This window comes from Linepithema humile, chromosome 6 (genome assembly GCF_040581485.1).
Source record: "Linepithema humile isolate Giens D197 chromosome 6, Lhum_UNIL_v1.0, whole genome shotgun sequence".
Classification (NCBI taxonomy): domain Eukaryota; kingdom Metazoa; phylum Arthropoda; class Insecta; order Hymenoptera; family Formicidae; genus Linepithema; species Linepithema humile.
This window is the reverse complement of record NC_090133.1, coordinates 22,083,375-22,106,911: the sequence shown is the minus strand read 5'-3', so window position 1 is coordinate 22,106,911 and position 23,537 is coordinate 22,083,375. Positions and strand designations below refer to the sequence as shown.

At 47.1% G+C, this 23,537-nt stretch overlaps 1 protein-coding gene across 9 annotated transcripts in view; it reads right to left on the bottom strand.

The window, feature by feature from the left end:
* dac (dachshund) overlaps positions 1–23,537 on the bottom strand; it is a 182,960-nt gene that overhangs the window by 113,385 nt on the left and 46,038 nt on the right. For 4 of the 9 annotated variants that reach the window (XM_067357063.1, XM_067357059.1, XM_067357064.1 and 1 more), the window contains exon 3: positions 11,806–11,877. The exons of the other annotated variants lie outside the window; for them this stretch is intronic. In XM_067357063.1, the coding sequence (XP_067213164.1) occupies positions 11,806–11,877 (72 nt within the window). The remainder of the gene's footprint in view (positions 1–11,805; positions 11,878–23,537) is intronic. 9 annotated transcript variants of the gene reach the window in all.

Here is a 23,537-nt window from a genome sequence, read left to right as displayed (position 1 = left end):
CCGTCGAGGGATAGGGTGCACTTCCAACCGACCGAGGGTTGCAACCCCGTTCTCGCGCATTGCCCAAATCTATCGCTCGGGGCTGGCGATATGCTCTCGCATTCGGTATTCCGGATTAAATGCTCTCTGATGTTGTTGCAACGACGGCGATTGCACCGCGCCGTATCTCATATATGCGTCTAACACAATCTGCGTGTGATGTGGTGCGAAGACATTATCGTTTCTTGCGCGCGCATGAAATCAGAGTAATGAAATAAACATTTCTATGATAATGACATACTTCCTCGCGGTAGTGTTAAGAAATAGAGAAAAGAGGTCACTCGTAATGATCGCGATAACTATCTTTGTTGTACAGATTTCTTTAATACGCGAATTATGAAATGTTACGCTCTTTGTAATACGCGGAAAATATTCCCGAGACGTATCTGAATGTATAAGAAAGTTAATCGTTATCTCACGGACTTCTGGGCTTTCCAGAAGGCAATTTTCTGACATCGCGTCGTATCCTGCCGCTGCTGGTCGGTTTCCTGTTTCCAAGCACGGCCGGGGCGCAAATATCGTGCCTCCTACGAGGCTGGCTACAAAGCTACAAAGGGGCCACTATACTGAGGTCAAACACGGCGCTATCTTTGAATTACGATGCCGGTGCCTTATCGCGTTCCGCTGCTACCGTCTTGCGCCGTCCAAATACTCCGTGGTGTCCTGAAAACAAGGGCCATCCAACGCCGGGTTATGGGAAAATAACCCAAGTAGACTCCTTGAGAGGCTCGAGTGAGCTCGCCGAGTCTCTTACGAGATCTTTGTTAGGTCGGATCCCACCGAGCGTGCGCGACTACGCGGGAGGAGCGCATCCTGGAAGCCGAGGAGTCCGAGCGGAGGATCGATGAGAAACCGCTCGGTTTTCCTTTGCGTTTCGCCACGTGACCTTATGCGTCACAAAAGCGCCGAATTCAGTTATGGCTCATGGAGTCTCACCCCCGGTTTTTTTCCGTACCGCTCCCCGCATTTGATATATATTGCGGAGTCAGGTTTCATGTGACCTTACATCTGGTGAAACGATACAGTCATCGGACATTAAGAACGTTTACGTTCGGCTGGTGACTGAGTGCCGGCGGTGACGTTATCAGACTAATCCAGCATCTGCCGCATGTTATATCTGGTAATCTTTAAGAATAATGATAGACGTAAAGCGGGGATATTTTTAATAACACCGATGTTAGATAAAAATATTGAGAAAAATATATTGAAATAATTTTCTGCGACAAACTGAGATAGCGATCGGCATAAAAATTTAATAATTTTCCTCGAGCTATTTATTTTGTATTTAGTTAAGCATGAAAAACGATCATCTCGCGGATGTAATCCTGCTTTTTGTCGGAATGATCATAGTTTTGAGAACCGCTGTTATACCGATATTATGATAGCTGGCACGAGCGTTCCGCTCCCGAATTATCGTCTTCCACGCACTCTCCGGTTCTCTTCCGCGTGTCCTCTTTCTCCGCCCCCGCCGACTTTTCTCTCACTCTTTCGCTCTCCCTCCTCCCTCCCTTCCTCTCGTCCTCTCGTGCTCTGTCTTTTTGATCGGAACTTGCGAGAGCGTCGACGAGAGCGTCCCCTCGTAAAGCCTCGTCGCGCGCAATTCCCGTCATAACAACGACTTCAATTTTCGTCAAAAGTCTTTCGCCGTTATCGTTGTCGCCGTCGTCCCCCTTTTTACCCGCCGACGCCTCCCCACAGCCTGGTCCTTCGATTTGCCGCTTTATAAATCTGGTCGCCGCGCCGGACGAAAATCGGCAGCCGCCGTCACCATCTCGTGCGATATTTTCCAAATTATAAATTTTTACGAGTGCCGCGCCCTTCGATTCCGCGCAACAATCTTTCCTTTTCCACGGACGTTTCATCCTTTTCGTTCATCCTTCCCCGCGCGATGCCGTCAGTCAGATTGGATTTGTCCGATTTCACGCGTTAGGCGGGAAAAAGGCGATGCCCGAGAATACTTGAGCCTGACACACTCATCTCTCTCTCTCTCTCTCTCTCTATGTATTCTTGAGTTCTTAAACGTTTCATCTTCGATCAATCTTGAATTTCGATTTAATAATGATCTGTTATTTGATCGAAAAAATTAATTGATTATAGATATAACAGTACAATAGGAGAGCGCACTGGAGTTTGCAAACCAGCGGGATTCAGATCGCAGCCGCGGATAACGTAATGAAATATACCGCTATCAATTCTCCACGCTCGCTAATTATCTTGCAAGTTACCGCGCGCATTCAAATCCGAGAGTTTCCCAGTAAGACAGAAAGACAAGTGGAAATGAGAAGGCGTTCACGTGGACATGGTTCGCGGATGATTTTATGCATCCGTGTGCCGTTACGCAGCAGAGGAATAACGAAGGAAGCTCCCCCTCGGCGGTACGCGGAATCGGAAAGAAAGAGAAAGAGAGCACTTTCTAATAACCGCAATGTAACGCTGGGGTGCGTTACACAAAAGAAATCTTTTTCTCTCGGGCGGAGCTCAAGACTTATCTTAGTAATATTGGATTAAAACTTACGCCTCTCTCTCGCGGTCGCAATATGTTATTTTTATTGCTCACGGCTTTGCATAATATTCGCTGGGGTGCACGAGCGAACCATCTCCCTCCCTCCTTCTCTCGGGCTAATTTTAATTTTTATGTCGTGCTGCGTTGGGGAACATTACGATTTCGACGTGGCCTACTTATTTACGTTTTAAGCTCTCGCGAACGCTCCGCCAGTTGTATTTCCGCCTTCGTGAAGAGGCACGTGGCTCGAATTAACGAGATCGAGCGGTTGCTCCCGTTCATTCCTGCACGCCTGTGTTTCTCCATATCGCGATGGATAAATAACTTTCCGCCGAAAGATGGATTGCGAATAAAAATCGTTTAAAAATAGCCCGCTGAAATATCGCGTGTAATTCAGCGTTCTTTATGATCTTATCATCTGTACGCTTCGCATCCAGATCCAAGATGTATGTGTATTACGTTTGCGCTCAGCGGGATTCGATTAACGGTGCGATAAATATATAAAAAAAATTGTGGGAGAGTCCGTGGACACGACGCGAGACCACCGCCAGCGCCCGATGTCGGCATCAATATAACGACGAACAACACCTATATATCTATCTCTGCGAGCCTACACGCATGGCCCGTGAACCAATTTCAATTTCGAGAACCCTCGCAAAGGTGTAAAATATCTCTATTACTGACCGGCCGTATTAGATACACCATTTTTTTCCCCCGGAGGACACGCGATGCATTCCCGGAAATAGTGAACGAATGACGGCTCAGGAAAATATAATTCATATCTTCGGAAACACAACGCAAGATCTCGCAGTTTAAAAATAATGCCGCGTGTCGGCATGAATTTTGTTTCGACTGAATTATTTCTTGCGAATCGAAATAATTCCTTTTAAACGCCAAAGCGAAGGACGATTTCCTTCTTCCCCCCAGGATGATTTAGGCGTTAAATCCACTCGGCGCGATCCACAAGATGATGACGACGACGACGATGCTGTTCTTTCACGCACGATGCGTATACTCGACGTAATACCCGATAATACCTGTATTTGCACGTGGCGGGCGCGATAGACCTTGCTCGTGCGACGTGCGTTACAGCCGCGTAATCCCGGCAATCTCGAGGACGTGGCCCAGTCTTCGGCGGGAGTAATCCTGCCAATTTGGGCCGTGGATTATCCCCGAAAGAGAAGGCAACGACGCGTCGCGTCCGTGTTGCGAAACTTTGATTCGATTTCGGCGCAACAACAGTCGAAATCTTCGCGCGCCGTCGCGAGACACGTCGGATCGCGGAATTTAATTCCATCTTACTTAACCGAGACGTGCGTCAACGCGTTACAAAGTTTTACAGCGTCACGGATTATTCCGAGATGTGTCATCAATTTCGCGTAACTCGCACTGAAAACGTAACATAAACAGTGCAGAGATAAAAATTCCCATTTCGATCCGTGTTTGATTATTGAATCGCAAATACGAGGAATCTCGACTAATTCGAGAGAAAGGGGAGGCGAAGGGTGTAAGTATCAGGACGGTGCTTACCTCGAATAAAATATATCGACTCGTAAAGCGACTGCGGTGGTCAGCTTTTTGTCGGACACCGAGCGTGAGTGTGCAGACCGGGTGTGAGTGGGGCTGGGCGGGGGTGAGTGACTTGTGTGTACGTTGGCGCAGGGTGAAAGGGAAAGGTGGCCACGATGTCCCTTTCTCTCTCTCTTTTTTTTCTCTTTCTCTCTCTCTCTTTCTCTCTCTCGGTGGGACTCCAGCCAGTGTTTCTCATTTCAATATTTCCACGATAAATCCGCGTCCCGGGCTTTTTTACGAGTCGGAATAAATAATAAAGCAAGGCCCGCGGCTCTCACACACTAGCGCGACAACCAATACCGTACACGCGCCGATTCGCCATCTTCGCTGTTCTAGCCAGGCTTTTATGACCGCTACAAGTATGTCCGAGTGCCAGATCGAAATAATAAGAAAGAGGAAGGAGGAGGGATGGTCGACGACGAGAAAGGATGAGAAGGTATATCCACACACGCGAGCACGCGTGCACGTATACGCGATGCATAAACTGACTTATGGCAGGCCCGTACGCTCCGTCGGGGAAGCCCGATTTTTCCCTCGGGCCCCGACCCGTCCCCCCCCCCTCCCTTTCCCCTGCCACCGTCCCCGACCTCTTATTCGTGCGGCTTTATTAAGTCGTTAAATCGCGGAATTGTCGTCGACACTCGAGGTAACATTCCTCGCGCGCATATATTCGAGCGAGTATCGTCAACGATCGCCTCGACCAAGTCAGGTAGCCCTCGATTACCATTAATTAACGACAGACGTATCTTTAACATTGTATTTGCCATCACAGTGTATACATATGCGCGCGTCACGTACGCCCTTCGGCGATTCGACATTTGCGCGAGAGTGGAAACTACCGGCGCATGTCGATACAATTTCTTCCCCCGAGAAGAAAGCGATATCGATGAAACGCAAAGTGCGGATATCGCGCACAAACCACACTGTTTGTCGAAAAAATCGATGCACTCGGATGAAATGATTCTCAATCTGTGACGCTTGGTTTTACACAATATTAGTGTCTGCGACACTTGGAATTTTTTCCAATAAATAAATCTCCTATCGTTATATTATTATTATTTTCCTTTCTCTTCAACAACAAAGTTTTGAAGTGCGTCGATTTTTTCTTTATAAACAGCGCGCTACCGTGTTGACTTTATTGCGCTATAAAACACATTGACGGGGACGCATTTATGGTGAAAAATTGCTCCTTTCATGAATTTCCGCGTCGCATAGACAAACATCCGCTCTCGAGGCGCTTAATCGGCTTCGACGGCGCGGACCTCGCGCGGAATGCGGGCCGACTCGAACGGTCCTCGCGTTCACGTTTAAGCGCGATAATTAATAACGCAATTAAGTCGGAGCCTATAACTCAAAGAACGTCGCGTTCGCGAAACGCTGAAGTAATTGGGGAATTATATTTTGTTTCCAAAGAGAGATCTCGAGATCCCAGCTGACGGAACGTCGAGAGGCCTCGCTGCAGCACGCGCGCGCGCACGGGCAAATAGTAATTAAATATCAAACGTTCGCAATTACCGCGCCGCACCTGCCGCGTTTCCTTTTCTCGTCGTCTTCACGATACACTAGTAATCGCCTGTTTGCAAACGTTGCTTGGCGATAAATTTCGAGTTTGATATCAGAAATATCGATTGCGAGATATCTGCGGAAGGAATTTATTGCGAAACTAATAACAAGGATGTCATCGAAGATGTTAGGTCTTCACTGATACAGTCAAAATTATGTGACATAATTACAGTAAAAATTCCATACATTTTTTTTTTAATTATCGAAAGTAAAACACGCGAGTCGACTTTTGGGAAGTGCTCGTAATTAAGTGCAGGGATCATTGATTTTTGATAAAAGTAATGCGAAGCAGTTTAAGGCCGAATTTGCAAAAACAAATTACAAAGCGGAACGAGCTACAATATTCGAATGAATGCAATTATTTGTTGATTATCCATCTAAATTTGTGTAATTATATTAATTATATCTAAATTTGTGTATTATATTAACAGCATATACATAAGAGAATTAAAACTTTATTTTTTTCTTTTTGAATATTTTTCCTTTTTTCTCTTTCTTACATTTGCTTTCTTATATTCTGACTATCTCATATTTATCTAATTACTACATGATTACATGAAAAAGTAAGTGAAAAATACAAGATAGCATGCTAATGCTTAATCCGTTACCACAGATCATACTTCTTTTGTCTGATGTTATCTCTCTATATTAAAATTCATTGCACAGTATCTTCCGTCTTTCACTCATTTTCCCATTCTAACGTCATGTAATTAGACGAATGTGAAGCAGTGAAATGAAAGATAGCGAAAGAAAGGAAGTGATAAAAAAATAGAAAACGAGTAAAAACAATTCGGAAGTTTGATTGTATCACGACGGTACTGTAATTTAATCGCGACAAATAAATAACATGCCTTATTGCGTTAAATATAAAAAACGACGCGCGTATCCCCGGGATTCGTCTTGGGCGGTCGTTTTCCCGCGGAAAGAAAAAACGGCGATGCGATCGAACGCGATTCGACGCCGCAGCGAAGCGGAAACGAAGCGTCTTCGTCGTCGGCGGGGTTGGCGAGTCGCGCGTGGAACGCGGTCCTGTTTCTTGCATTGCCGCGTTCCTGGCGTTCTCTTATTAGCACGCGTCCACCGCGAGAGGACTTGATTTACGGCGACGTGGCGGAACGAAAGTGTATGTGTGAGGGCGCGCACGGGCGTACGCGTGGGACAAGCTGCGCGCCCGTTGTGTATGAGAGGCGAGCCGGAGAGAACCGAGAGAGCGCGCGTGGACGGTTGTCGGTTTGCGGTTGACCCGTGCCGTACCACACTCCGATACCTCTGCGGTCGCAACCATGCCGACACACCCGGGCTACCACAGAACCCATAACAATGTCCGCGAGAGGTCTAAGAACCCGGTGGTCCCGACTTTTACTGTTAAGGATGTCCCAACCCTCTATCATCGGCCGCGAACACGTGTAAGCAGATTTCCGAGCCGCGCGCAGCCCAAGGCACTGTAAACGTCGAGATGTTTGCGCATCTCGCATTTAATGTCCATGTTAAACGCGGGCAGCCGATATTAATGGCCGGTAAAACATAACGTATATTAGGACGCGAATGTTTCTCTAACTGTCGTTATCAAGGTGGAAATTTGTTTAAACGCGCGTTTCTCAGCAAACGAAAAGAGGAATCGCGAACGTAAAGTGTCGACTTGCCACATAATTCGCATGCGCTATGTCGGATAAAAACAAAACAAAAATCACTGAATCATTTTCAAACCGGTTAATGCAATGTCAAAATTTACTCGCGCGTGTATGATGCTCGCAGTATAGAATTTCAGGGAAGACATTACCGGTAATTATAGCCGATTTCATCCACTGGCGGACCAAATTGACGGCTGTGTGGTCGAGAACATCATGTCGGTCGCCACGTGTTTCGTCGAGCGCGTTCGAGTACGCATAAAAATCGTGTTTGCCCGCATGCATATGTTTACACGCGCTGTTAGTGTTGCTAACCGTGCTGTAATTGATTTTGCAATAACAGCATATTTGTAATTTCCGAAAGGAAACGAATACTAAAAACATACAATTTTATAAAAGGCAAGAAATTTGATAAATTGATTAAAAAATAAAAATTCTAAAAGCTATTAAAAACGCAACCGACAGTAATATTTTAAAATGCCACGAAACTACAAAAAATACGTGCCATCTCATAAAAAAAAAAAAAAAGTCGGGCGTAAGCTAATTGTTTTAAGTGAGAAGCTTCGCTCGTGAGAACGAGTTTCGCACCCTGCCGAGGCAATCAATCGCGAGAGATTAGCGGGGCGATTCGTCAGCCTAGATTACAAATAATCATCGCCATCATCCGTTGCACAAGCGAGTCATCCGTATAAAACTTTCTGCCACCTCTATTCAGCGTCCTCGAGTCTCTTTGCGCCTTGTCAATTCACTTGGCTGTGCCAATTTATTAGTTGTCGTCGATTTCCAGCTGAACGTCAATACGTCGCCCACGCATACTTCGAGAAAGATTAAGATTGTTGATGGAAACGCACCGGATACGTTAGTTCGCTGATTAAAGTGCGGCTGCTTTTCCCTTTGAGCGAGACTTTGCGATCTCTTTTATATGTCTAATGCATAATTTATGACAATATCACGGGACGCTATAACTCTTTTGTCGTAAATTTGCCTCCCCCTAAATTTATTATCGTTTCTTAAAGCATTCGATCGATTGGAGCTTCTCACTGAAGCGTACGCATCGCGTAATAGCACGCCGGTCTCGAAGGGGTTAAGAGCGGTAACATTGTTATTGTAGTTATTGCTATCGCGTTTCGATTCCCCCGACGTTATTTCGAGGAGCGCTCATTTCTCTCTCGCGAGAGAAACAGAGAAGGGCGGGGAAGGGAGAGGAAGGCCAAAGAGAGTCGTTTTATCTTAATGCCGAAATCGAATCAGCTCTCGCGCGCGGAATTAGAGATGGCATTACGGGGCTATCAGCGCATATGCACTCTGCATCGGCTGCAACCCCTGCCCGGCCCGGTGCCGTGAGGCATGCCCTTCGTCACAATGCCGCGGCAGAAGGGCGAGAACAATGCGCCGACGTGGGGAAACACGAGAACACACGTATCGGATGATATTACTCCGACCCTCTTCACCCGCCGAGAGACTTTCGTGCTCGCGGAATGCGCCGGCACGCACCACGAGAAAGTCGTTGTTTTCCTGTGCAATTCTTTGTCCAAAAAAAACAAAAAAAAAACGACTGATTTAAGAACAACTGTATTTTACTTCGTCGCACACGAATGAGACAGCGAACGCTGCAATCTTCCCCGACGAAATTTTCAGCAAAACTCGTCCTTTCATCCCGGCTGATCCAGTTCCTCCAACCGAGCGTCTCCATTTATCATTTTTTCCTCCCTCTCTCTTTCTCTCTCTCTCTCTCTCTCTCTCTCTCTCTCTCTCTCTCTCTGTCTTTCTCTTTCCCTCTTTACATTTTTAGCCGCGCCGCTTCCTTATAAACTAATTTCCCGTTTCCCCGGGACGGCCGGCGCCGAACAATTGAATTCTCTCTTTCCATTTACCTATCCGTTTGTATCAACATTTACATTTATATTTGAATAATGGGGAAAATAAAGAGGCCCAGCGCCGCCGACGGTTTCGCGTCGGACGTGTTCAGAACTCCTCGCTATTACATTTTTAAGCGTTCGCTTCCGAGCCCGCGGCGAGAGAGCTTATCCCCCCGATGGCTCTTTTCTCTGTGTGTATGTGTGTGTGTGTGTGTGTCTCTCTCTCTTTCTCTCTCTTTGTCTTTCAACAATGAAAGATAGATATACGCGGGAACTTGCGAGAACGAGTAAAGAGAAGCGATCCGCGCGCTTCTACCGAAAGGTTACGTTCGGGACACTCTGGGAATTCTCTGCGCGCGATATTTGTCGATACGATGGTCCGTATTAACATTTAGATAAAGCTTATGTTAATATTATTTCCTCCACTGCGCGCTGTTTATTCTTCTCAAAGTACGTCGCAGTTATCTCTTCGAGTCGACGCGTTGTCTCGAGCGGGCAATTTCGCATAATGACATCGTTAAAAAGACGAAAGAAATCGGCGGTCTCTCGGGAATGGAAATTTTCAGGAAAGCGCAGCGACCTCCCGCGATTACGCACCGATATCGTTCAACGCGTATTCAATGCGATTTATATTATTTCGCGATGTGAACGCGCAGTGTGAATAAGGGCGATTATTACTCGTAATAAAATAAACCGTTCGATTAAACGCGGCTATTGTTAAATACGACGAAATAGCGGGGCCGCGCACGGCGTTTTGTCCGGCAAATTATATTTTGCGTCGAATTTAACGCGAGACGTGTCTCTTGCGGCATTGAATTATCAAGCATGCCATAAGTTATTCAAATGCAATTCGCAAAGTACACAAATTATTATTAATGTACACGGATATTTTCACGCGTCACTTTGCGCGCCGTCGAATGAAATTCAAGAACGTATTGGAATAACGCGTGGTTGCAACGATATTTACATTATATGTATATAATCCCGATATATGATTTTGATATTTGCAAATACGGCCGATCGTCACGAATTACAGCGGCGTAAACGCGGTGGATTGAACGATAACAACGTTATAAATAGCATTATGTTAATTGCACTCGAAAAGTAATTTCACGCAATATTTCAGATATTCTCGAATTTCGGCAACCCGTACAGCGAATTAGTGCCAATTGAATCTTGAATTCAATTCGATTCTCAAAATCGACACGAGCGACAAAAATACGCGACCGTCTTGCGTAAAAATGATCGAAGGTCTCGCGAAAGATTCGCAATCTCGCAGACCAATTGTACACAGCGGCGTGCAACTTCGATCGCGGCGACCGCTATTAAACCACGGACGCAGAATGTCGCGAACGCAGTGCTCGTAGTGGCCGGTGCTTCTCGTGGTGTACAGAGTAGTATCGTGGGTCGTCTTTTATGGCCGAGGCGTGTCTCCGGCTCTCGCTGCGGCATTATGGGAAAACGTTAACTAGTGATTTACCGGCGTCATGTGTGCGTGCGCGGATCTAAGGATCGTGGTCTGAGGCGAAACGATTTTAATGTCGTTTATTGCGAACGTTATTCCGCGATATTGACAGTCAGTGTTAAAACCTCGATATTACGACGTACCGCTTCTTAACGCAAGCGTAGCAACAACAAACGAAATTAAAAGCGTTCCTCGTTTTTCAGTGAATTTGCGGGCGAAGAATAAGATATTTATTCGCGTAAAAAAATTAAAAAAAAAAAAGATCGATATATCGCTCGTCCTCCTCGAGTTACGTTTGCCATTGAATTTATTTAAAAAACTCAATTTTTTTTGTTTCTCAAGAACACGATTGCCTCTAAAAGTGAAATATATCTTCGCCGAAATTTTTATTTCGCCGAAAAAGCAGAAGCAGCGATGTTGATTTTGATAATATCACTGATGATGATTCTCGCAACAATCCTCGCGAATATCACCGGTGGAATCCGTGGAAAAGCGGGTGTCGACGGGACGAGTAAACATTTGATAGAGACTTAACAAACGCGCGGCGGTTAGTAGCAGCGTGCTGGGATAAAGGGTCTTCCGCTTTTACGAGGTAGCATATTTCTGGTACTGTTCTGTGTTCGTCTGGACCACCCACGGCGCGCGAGTAGAGCATTCAAAATAGCATCCGAAATCATAACGGTCGATTGTCCATGCTCGGGCCGAGTTATATGAAGCCGTAAACGCGCACTGTCCCTCCCTCCGCGCCTTCTCTTTCCCTTCCTCTTACGTGTGAATACCGGACCCGGTTCTGGTCGCCGCTCGCTTCCGGCTTGCTCATACCAGCCCGATTCCTTTGTACGCCCGCGCGATTCGGCAGCTACGACCGTCTTATGGAATAATTTAGATGATTGCGTATATAGGGACGCGTTTTACGACAAGGCTGCTCCGCCAATGTCTCGTGATATCCCACGTTCTGTTCACCTTTCCCCTCGGGACGGGAAACACATTTCCACAATAAGAGCTATCATGCGAAACAATGTATTGAGTTGATAAGAAGGTGCCTTCGGATTTTCGGATAAAAATAAAAAAGCAAAATCCGAAGAAACTTGAATCAATTCAATATATCTCATTCGCGCGAAATAACAATCAGAGAACAATGAGTCTTACAATTTATAACAGTATTGCAATCCTCACGTTTTTGTTCGAGTCACTCTCGAGACGTCGCTTCCGCATGCAGTAGAAAAATGAATCCAATCCGTTACATACCTGAAACAGAAAGAGAGAACAAAATCTATTAATTTTTTGCAGCAAGACAAATGGAAGTAATCAGCAATTAGTGGTTTTCTTTCGCATTTGAGAGCAGCATTACGATCGCCTGCGAAAGCGAGCCGCGCGAACGAAGGAAGCGCGGACGTATACGTTCGAACTCGCAATTGATCGCGAGCACGAAGATAATTCGAGGCTGAGGAGACAAAGACGCGGCCGGGGTTGATTTGTGGAGCGCAATCTTTTCCTCGCAATGTGTCTAGCGGCATCGATACCGGAGTCTTTCGTCGGCAAGAGGAACTGCCGCTCGCGCGATGGATCGATAAATCAGGAAAGCATTAGGCGCCACTTCATATTGGATCCACGATCTCGCCGAACGCTTACACCCCTTCCATATACCTTCTCGTTCTTCCTCTTCTCGCGTTTTCTCTCTCTCTCTCTCTCTCTCTCTCTCTCTCTCTCTCTCTCTCTTCAGCTCTTCAGCGTTCTTCTCGTTCTCTTCGCCGCGCGCGATACTCCGGGATTTATACGGGCAATATCGGGGCGGGATTAGCACGATCGGACGGACTCGAGTCATGCTCGTGGCCGATACCACGTGGCTATTAGTGTCAAAATAAAAATGTGGCCGCAATATATGGCGGGAACCGTAAGCCCTCTGTTATTGCTGCAGCCGTGATGATAGAGAGACTCGACCGTGCGTACTTCGCGCGGAGGAGCGCGACGGAGAAAAGGAATAAAGGCGGGGAGAGCGAAGATGAGCCAGGGAAAAAGAAGAAGAAGGAGAGAAAGACGGACAGAGAACTTGGTTCGCAGTATGGATATATACGTCGGTGTGCATATACATATATACATATATGTACCAGCATTTCGACGTCCTCTTCATCAAGCACTCTCTCTCCTCCGGCGTCTCATCTTCCTCGCCTTTTTTATCGACAAACTTTCAGAAATGAGGCGACCTCGCGTCTTTCGTCGGTCATTTCGCGAGCTGCCCGATAATCACCATCAATCTCGGTGAGCTTTGTGGACCGCGTAATCCGACTTCTTCACGCGAGCCGATTGAAATTGCTTAGCGCAAGAACAAGACTTGTCATCACGTGCGTTTGTCGCGCGGCATCGAATTTCTCCGCGGCAGAGAGTGCGTCACACGATCGTGCGAAGCGTATGTTAAATAAATTAAATAAACACGAGAAATGTATGTGTACAAGAAAGATGGGATATGTTTATAAAATATACAATTAATTTAATGATAAGTTAAAGTAACAAAAATAAAAAGCACGAATTACATTCGCGACCCCAGATAATCACTACAAAAAATCCATTATCTTTATCTCTTATAATTTGTCGTGATTCGTGTTCCTCAAAAAATTCGCTCACACCTCTCTCGTCTCTGTCTTACGATTCGCGTTTAGCAGTCGACGTGTCTCCATATCAACAATGATTCCAAATATCACACTGTACAATTCTCGATCAATTTGTGGTTAAGTTTAAAAAATCCCAAGATTTAAAATGACCCGTGAATCGAGGCTAACAACGTGGGCGAATAGCTATGCACGGTGTCGTGAAATCGCATTGCCGCGGCCGCCACCGTCCTTGTCTCCTAAATAAAGTAACCCGGGGATCAGGGGCGGCCGGTGGCGGTGCCGAGGCACACCGACAAGTAATAAAACGCCCTTCGCCTCGTCAGCTCGGCCGGACAGGGCGCGCGAGAGCCGAAGAGGGGCGAGTGGGTGGCCATAAAACTTAGAAACAATTGTCTTTTATCGTTTTGTTGTTATTTAATTTTCTCCCGGATTGGGCAGCGAGGGCCAATCGAGACGTCCAGCTCCGACACCTCGGACCCCGGCCCTAAATAATTTACGAGCACACCGCCGCCGCCCCGCGCCGTCGTCCAGCGACGAACGCCCGGTAGATTTGCGGAAATCGTCCCGACATAGTTATATCGCCCCGGCTGCGTCTTCCCTGGTATTCTCGCGAAGAATTACGACCGACCAGTCCCCGGGCCACCCCCGCCGGCGAAACGTACGAGCCGAGATCCGGGCACGTCGCGACACCGCAAGCAAAACGCTGCTGAGCTACACGTTTTGCAGAATACATTCCGCTAAAAGTGAAATATATTTTTTTCGTATTTTTCTTCTCTTTTTTTTTTGCTTATTTGCACGGGATATCGTGTGAATCGTCCGTTTCGAAATTTACTTCCGATTTCTGACTCACGTAGCTCTTCAAACAAACGATTCTTGATACGAGCTCGCGCAAGGGAAGGAGGAGAGAAAAAGTATTTGAATTGACTCGACGGTCGCAACGTCCCGATGTACACAGCTCTATTTTTATATCCGTTCGTGCAGGAAGTTGGCTATGTGTGTAGGATGGGGGGACCCATCCCGTGTACGCGAAGCCCCCAATGAAAATAATTATTAGCGTTAAGTGGTCGTCGTTAGGCCGGGAGGAGGCCGTCGGTGACACAGACCAAGAGTGGTTATATCGAATCAGCCGTGCAGCCAAGCTTCGAACGGTACGTGAATCTACTCGTCTGTCAGAGGATGCGGATCCATTGACCGGGCAACTAGATTTCATTGCGTAATACTGCGTACGGACGAACGGCCGGAGCGCGCAGGCCACCTATGAAATTGCGTTCGTTTGTTTCGTTACACGAGAGTGGCATGACGTCCGAGCATTATTCTCCCGCTCCCGCAAAATTGATCAATCGCGCAGAAATTGAATCGTACGACACGCTGTCAGGAGCAAGCACTCCGCCGCGCGAGAAGAAAAACGCGCGACGATTTCGCTGAACTAATTCCACAGCGCTGTTCCCGCTTCCCCCCCCCCCCTCCCCCTCTCTTCCTCCACCGCCGTTGCGTAAATTCGATGCCGATTCTTTTCCGCTGGCCCGCGATATATTTTAATGATCGTCCCTTTAACGTCCCTTTCGCCCGAGCGAACCTTGGCTATTTCTCGCAGTTCGATACTTTACGAGTAGCGCGGTTATAAAATGCAGGATCTAATTCGCGGAAGAAAGCGCAACGGTCGGTCCGGTACGAGGTGATGTAATAAATGAGTCCCACGAGGCGACAGACAAACATTAAATAGAACATATAAATAAACGGTTTATGCCCGGAGACCGATCCTTCCTACACATCCCCTACTTCTCCGCTCTCGCTCCCCGTTTCCGTCTCTCTCTCTCTCTCTCTCTCCGTCCACATTTGTGAGTTATGAATCGTAAACGCTAGATCAGCACAATCTCACTACCGAGGGTTAAAGCGTACCGGTGTTAACTCTCTTGACGATACTATTGATGCTGCACCGCTGTGTACTCGTGTAGGTAAATTCTGCCGTTCTGGCGAATGCTGTTACGATCGATAAAGGAAAAATGATTCACCTTTCGATTGCCGCGAGTGCAGCTGGAAGATAGCGAAAAGAAATCGTCATGCGTTCCGATTCGCTACTTCCTGCCTTTCTATTGAAAAGTTCGAGGAACGCGCAAGCGTGTAACATCTTAACTACACTAATAAAATGTAAGGCACGCAATATCCGTGTATAATTACGAGGAATTAATTACCAGAGCGGTAATAACACACGAAATACTATCACGGGAATAACTCGCGTAATTGCATAAAATATTTTTCATCGCGAGGTTACGAGTCGGCATATCTATCTTAATAATGATAAAGTTAACGTTATTAATTAATATGACACAATGTACTCGGCTACTTACCCTCGTGATTCCTCCGTATCTGTCTTCGCACGAACGTATCAAATTACCCGAGTACACGCGCGTTGATACTTCGCGAGACTGCTTATTAACTCTCGTCGACGGCTAATTGTCGGTTTTGTTCTTTGTCGCGTGGGGAAGAAGATCCCTCTATAATAGCTAAGCCTACGTGTCTCCCTTCCTCTTTATATATCTCCCTTTCTGTCTCCTTCCCTCGCTGCGGCAGACACTTAAACGCGTAAGGATGACTACGGCGAGCCTCTTTTTTTTCTTTTTTTTTTTTTTATTAAGAAATTGCGTCGTTATTTTTAGCGACGATCGTTCCTTATTAGGACGCGTAATGCGATGCGCCTTTGCGCTATTTAAAATCGTTATATCTGTCTCGGAGATATACATTATATCCCGGCTCTATCAACAATGTATTATTCATCTAAATCTGCAAATGCGCATCTGTGCATTATCATAATTATATCGCTCGAAAAATATACTTCCTCAACGACGAGCATTATTGCGGCTCTGTCGCATAAATCGCCTTATCGGGGGAAAGGAGCGGGATAGCCTGATGCCTTATCGCGACGAAAGCTTATTCAACGGGTGCACCTGTCATACCGCGTATCTACGCCCGGCAAACGCGCTCGTTCTCGAAGGCAATGACACAGATCTCGCGTCCGGAAGCGTAGCCGAGAGTTGACACCTGCGGCTTGAGAACGAACTCGGGGCACGCCAGGCTCTATTTGAACGGAAACTGTCTCGCGGGATATCGCGGCACCCAACTCCCAGTATTGTGTGAGAGATGGCTTTGTAGTCTGGCAGAACAGGACACACACACGCGCGCGCTCATGCTGCACGCGCGCGAGTCGCACGGGGAGAGAATCCTCCGTGTTCTTCTCGGTGGAGTATCTCGTATATTTGTTGCTGGCTCCTTCGGTAGCTATGCAAACGAGCACTGCCGCTAATGGTGTCGCGGAAATTAACAGCCGGAACGTATGCGCGAAAGAAGTGAACGATGTTAAGACAACAGTATATTCTAAGATTCTAAGAAAATATCGGAAAAAAAATTTTATCGCTAGATTTCTTAAATAATTTGTTCCTAAAATACGATCCGATTATTTCGGAGTGATTCCTCTAACTGGAGCCGGCGATAACGGATTGACAAAAAATGCTCAAGTGGCACATGTCGTATGTCGGCGTGCTCTAGCACGCGTAAAACTCGTACATTCTATTTATGTCGTTCGTAACTCTGAAGTACCGTGTATGGATGTCATGTCTGTTTTTCGTCCTCAGACGAGGAGAACGTGATCCTTTCTGGCGCTCGTATCAATCCGAAATAGCCGGCGCCACTCGAGACAACGACGACGACTGTCACTGGGCCCTGAAGAGCAGGACCTAGCGATAAGGGGCCCCTTCAAAGGATCTTCAACGAGATTAAAGTCAAGCTACTCAGAAGCGCGGAGACTCAGACCCATCTAAGATACCATGATTTTGTGAGTACTGTTTTAATTCCACTAGAGAAAACCACATAACTTAAAAAAAAGGACAAACAGAAATAAAATTTGTTTAAATTTTAAAATTGATATTAATGAGAATATTGAAATGTAAAAATTCGAAAAGAAAAGGCGATTATCGAGAGATACACAAAAATCCGGAAGGACAGCGAAATGATTTCGTGCCGCTTCGCGGCGTTCCAAGCGGCTCCTCGCCATGTAAGCAGTTTCGCACGATAATTTCTCCCTTGTAAGAGTGAAAAAAAATGCAGCGCCAGCGTAATCTTCCGCTGCCATCGGATTGCGCGTAATTCCGTATCATTCTTTCGACCGATGTAATTATCCTCCCGGACACGCGGTACCGTACGGTTGCATTCGTTATGCGCATGCCTTCATTATGCATTGGTTGCCGTGGTGCGTTACTCGCGCTCACGGCAACGCCACGGCGCTCGCCGACCGGCCGGAGATACCTGCGCGTACAAGGTGTCGCAAATATTTCCGAGTTTGTTTGACAAGTATCGCATCTCGTCACGGTCGACAAAGCCGCAGCGACATGAGAACCGAATACGGGAAACGACGCGCGAGTGCGCGTCCGTGTCGGCATAATACACACTCGTCGTGCGACAATGCACCGCGTTGTTTCCGCATCGTGTGCATACCCTCTTGTCTCTCTCTCCCACTTCTCCGTCTTTCGAGGCTCTCCTCGAGGGAGCCTCGAGTGCGTACACGCACGTAGAGGAGCCGTATTCCTCGGCCAAAGCCGCGCACCGGCTCGCGTTACACGAAGCCACCGCGAAGGGCGGTGTGTAACTTCTCGGAAAGTCGATCGACCGCGATGCTCGAAAACGTGTATGTTTCTCTCTCGTATCTCTCGGGACATATATTACAATTGTGGAGATCTACGATCCTAGAATCTCGTCGAAGATTACTTTTTTTCATATTCTGTCAATTTCGCGTGACGATTTGAATATCAGAAGAATGCTTATTTTAACTACTGTCTGCTTTAAATATTTTTAACTATTTTAAGATTCAAAATTACGATGCTCTTAAAAAATAGTTAAATCTTAAAAAGAGATGCTTGCTTTAATTGTGCTTTTTTCGATTTTTTTTCCGACGATTTCGCGTGACGATTTGAATTTTAGATAAAAAACAAAGAATACCTATATATTTTAACCACTGTTTATTTTAAATATGTATTCTAAGATTTCAAACTACGATGTTCTGAAAAGTAGTTAAATCTTGAAAAAAAGAGTGGCAAACTTCACGCTTGCTTTAATTGTGCGTTTACGTTGTTGGAGAAGCAAATCATGTCCGTCATGGTTTCTTCCGCGCGATCGATACGAGTCAAGGGAAAGGCAAGCAAGGCAGGCGGACGGGCGGACAGGCGGGCGGACGAATAACAGGCGGCGTTAACACGATCGCGCTCATATCACCAGAATTACAGGCGGCAATCGAAGCGGCATAAACTCGAGATGGACGTACCACGTACTACACACCGCCGGCGACGATGCGCGCGTGTGTACACGCGCCGACTTACATACTCGTCCCGGGAGTATTACGGCGGAGGGGGAGAAGAGCGCGCGAGATTCCGCTCGTTCTCGCTGCGATACGATCCTCATCTCGGCGGGAACGAAGAGCCTCGAAGATCCTCGCGAAGGGACTTAATCAACGATCCGAGTGTTTATGATTTTTGTTATTGGCGTCATATCACGGAGGTAGCTCTCCCGAATCTCCTACTTCCCTTCGCTCTCGTCTCCCACCCTCTCTCTGCGTTCCCCTCCACCCCCCCTCCCCTTCCCCCTCGCGTCATTCACGGTGCTTCTCGCAGCTTCTCGCGCGTAAGTGCCGACCCGGATGAAGTCTGAAATTTAGGGTTGCCTGAAATTGACCCCGCGGAAGACGGACGTAAAGGAGCGAGTTCTCGGATAGTCGACTTAAGCCAGCCGACGAGACGGTCAGTCGAAGACGGTGCTCGCGATTGCGTCGCCGTGATCCCGTGACTCATCGTCTCCTCCTCTCGGAAATTCAAATCGACGTAATTGCTCGTCGTTAGAAATAGAATACGGAAGAATTAGCCGACTGACTTTGTTCCCGAGGTCATTGCCGTGACTCCTTGCCGTAGTTTTCGTCGGAGAGAGGCGGAAGCCGCGGCGAGAGATCGAGCCTCGCGGAAGAGAATGTATTTAGAGGAAAAGAGGGACACGATGAAGCGTCGTCGAGCCGGCGATCGTGCGAATGGCTCGGCAAATAACTTCGTCTCTGTCTCTCTGGCACCTTCCTTCATCACCCTTCTTTCGTGTTTCTCCGTTCTTCTCCTTCTATCTGTCGTGTAGCAATCTCTCTCTCTCTTCCTCTCTCTTCATCCTCAGGCTGCCCTATCTCTCTTCAGCCAGGCCTCCTAGACGTTTCGTGCGCGCTGGAATCGTTCGGTCGTGAACAGCCGTTACATATGCTGTCCATTTCGTGTTCAAACAGCGCGGAAGGCAGTAGATTGTACTAATTTCGTTGAGAGTCTCCTCATCGCTATTCGCTTTTTCCATCGAATTTCACCCGGAACCGCGGGTAATCTTTAATAAAATACAAGTCCGCCGTGATAGATAAAGTTATGCAAGAAACTGCAACTAAACGATTACCATCTCATCTAAACGTATTCTTTATAGCCATTTTGCGGAATAGTACGAGCTACAGAGTTTTTGCTGAGTGTTAAAATTATTCATATTTCTCTGAGATCGAAATGAGACTTGTAAAAGGCTCAACAATGATTTCCACCGATAAAACGCTAACCACGTCAATTGCATCGAGTATTGATTCACGCGTATTTGCAATCTCAAAGTTCTCGCAAGAAACGGCTTCACCCGAAGAGGACGTGTCTATTTCTGACTGTCATCAACCGTAAAAGCGGTACGATGTACATACAGCTGTTCCGTGCGCACGCCTACCGTCAAGTATTGTACATCCTAGGAGTCGCAACAACATTCGCGGCTAGCACTGTTTCGCGAATGGCGTGCTGATACTCGCATGTCGGATACTCTCCTCGTCAACCTCTTTCTCTAACGATAGTGTCGGCCCCCCTCCCCCCTTCCCTCCCCCTCTCTCTCTCTTTCTCCCCGCTGTAATTTCTGCCGCGCGGCCACTTCCCCTGCGGCAATTTGTCCGATATTTGCATTGCTCGGACAACTTACATCTCTTCCTTAAACATTTACAAAACGATGGCAAATCAAACTCGCCGCTCGGCGTTTCTCGTTTTCAGCCGACGACCGATAAGCGTGCGATCGTCCGGGGAAGCGTATTATTGTACGTTTAGAAAGTGCCATAACTGACACCGATATAGATCTCTTTCTCGATCTTCCGCCGTTACGAGATCTCCGTGTCTCTCGGAGAGGATTAATGAAAAGTGTTTTACTCGCGCTCGAATTTACACGTCTCCCTATCGAGAGGCGGACGAGGCGAGACACGAGTCTTCACGGTTGCCCCTTGAACTCGTGACAGGGCACTCCAATCAGAGAATATCGTAATCTCTGGACTTTACATGCTCATGGGGCCTTTATGTAATTCACGTGTCCGATGAGAGAGCCTGGCTCGCGTGCGACAGAGAAAAAGACGGAGCGAGGGGGAGGGAGAGAGAGAGAGAGAGAGAGACGAGTCGCTGGTGAGAAGGGAGCACGAGGACTGCCCTTCGACCTCGCAAACGCCAACGTATATAGCAGGGTAATTCCTACGAAAGTATGATTAATCGGCCACGCTCGGCCCTCATTTTCTCTCTTTCTCTTTTTCGTTCCTCCGCTTTCTTCTCTCCTCCTCCTTTCCTCCTTCGCTCTCTTTCCCCTTCGAGACAACGACCACGAAGCCCACGACACACCGGGTGTCCTTGCGGTGCGCTTGGTTTCGGGCAATTTGCGAAAATTAACGCGATCGATGCTTTCGACGAACATTCACTTCGAATGAATGGGACTGAACGATTGCGGTGACGCGTTCGCGTAAACTTCTCTTCCGACCACGATGGAATGTGTTTCTCGGTAATCAGATATGATTGGAGAAAGCATCGGATTAGCTGTGTTGGGTAATTTCTGGCATGATATCTCGCGTAATAGAGCACACTTCTAAAACCTATCTTGCATCTCGCGGAACTGAAACGGATTCGGATCGAGCGTGTAGCTATCCCGGGCACGATCTCGCAGGTAATTTCGCCGGTGAGAGAAGCGCGCGAGAAGAAGAAGAAGAAGAAGAAGAAGAAGAAGAAGAAGAAGAAGAAGAAGAAGAAACGAAATAAATTCGAAGGTCTCGTGGCGTAAAGTTTCAAGGCGCCGAGCGTTTCCCCGGCACGTCGGCCGCGGCCGCACTCGCCCGGTTCACGGGGTTGTTTCAGGGGCAAGCGAGGGCAAGGGGGGTCGTGCAGTTGCCACACGGTCTGACTGACAACCTGACTTATGCAAATACAGCCTCGCTCCGCCGAGTAATCTGATCGTACGTACGTACGTACGGACGTAGCGCCGAGCCTTTGCTTCTCCGGATGGGATTTAAATTACTTGCGAGCCGCGCCGTTTTACGGTAATAATAATATAACGGCGACGACTTTATCGCGCCGGACCTCGTCGCCCGGCTCGTTCTGTGCTCGATGCAGCACGAACGCCGATTTTGAATTTGTCGCGAAATGTGAGTCGTTGTTTCTTCGCGAAAAAATTATTTAAACGATACGATAATTGCAAACAATGTTATAAGTGTCCAAAAATTATTGTCTTACGTATTGTATTGCATGAAAATTTTACTATTTGCAGAAAGGATTATTTCTTCATCCAAAGTGTTTGTAAAACTAATTAACTAAACCAGCTTTTCTGCGGATAAAAGCGAAAGTGGATACGATGAAGAACGTAAGGCGAGTGAGAAGGGCGAAGGGTGCGGGAAGACGAAGCGCCGGCGCGGCGGCTTCTATCTATCGGATCTGCACTCCTGCTGCACCGACGCTGCCCTCTTCCGCCGTATAATAATTATGCCTCTCGGTACTTCGGAGGTAGGGAGGCAGGAAACAACAGCGCGGCTCGTCCATTAGTCTCGTTTTTTTACGATTACACGTCGCGCATGACGCACGGCCCGACAGCGACGACGAAACGGCGGTAATTGCGAAAATTCGTTCGCGGACGACAATAAAATCGGTATAATTAAGGCGCGGAAAAAATTTTAATATATCGTTTCGACGTCGCCGACCGCCTGCCCTCCCCCACCGCTTTTCCAGTGAATTTTTACGATCGTCTCTCGCCCACCGCGTAACGACTATCCAGCGCGGCCGAGAATATAAACAACAAATTACGCACATTCCGCGTAGACCGCTTGGTTACTTGCTCTTTGTCATCCAATCAGCCGCTCGTAAAAAAAATATCGCTTATCGTAACCAAGTACGCATCAACTCGTCGTAGCTAATGTAACTGCACTTAATTAACATTTAAAGATTCAGGAATTTTTATGCATATTTCATGAGAGCAATTTTTCTTTTTCATATTTTCTTTCATCAACGTTTTAATAATTTATAAAAGACGCATTTTAGTCTGTAAAATGTATGTGTTAATAATAGTGTGACGTACGTTTCTATAATAACAAGGAAAAACCGGCAGAAAAAAGGCTGCAAGAACCAAGCGAGAATCGAAGATTGAAATATTTTTATAGTATATTTTTCTATATTGATTTGTAATATCTTTTGCGTTCAGCATCTGCTTGATTCTCAGCTTTTTTCTGTTGATTTTTCCATATTACGTTAATATATCGAAGTAACCAATAATTGTTTTCCTTCTCAGAAGAACGCACGCTTGGAAATCACAATAACAAGAAATTGTGCTCGATGATCTAATCGCTCGACATCTCCGATTATCGTGCCGCCAGTGCGGAATTTCTCGCGCTAATCACAACCCCTTCACCGAATCTGCGGAGTAACTATCGGGTTCTTCGCGCCGAGTTCTCCCGATGAATCTCCAGTTAACTAACGCGACGGCAGGTAATTAATTGAAAGGGTCCTCCTGGACACTGGCTAGCCCTACCTCGGCAAGTGGACAAGTTCTCTCTCTCTCTCTCTCTCACTCTCGTTCTCTGAGGCGCACGGGGTCGGTTCCGCGCTGGTCACCTCCGGCTAATCATAGACCACGAACCCCTTGGCACCCGAGACGCCTCTTTCCTACCCTCCAACGCCCCCGACCGGTCTCCGACGCGGGCGTGCTGCGTCTATCCTATACCGTACAAGGGTGTCTGATTGTAATTACTTTACTCAAGTGCGGTGATTAAAGTTCTCCGGTGACTCTAATGCCCGTGACGATCCCCTTTTCGTTTCTCGCGATAATCGCGGGTTCGCTTACGCTTCTTTCCCGCTGATACGCGGCGGGATTCGTCACGGTCGAAAGGCTCGCGATGACATCCTTCGTTTTTACGGTTGATCCGCGCGCGGATGAACGCGAGCGAAAGGCGACGATGCGTCAGATGCACGTTGC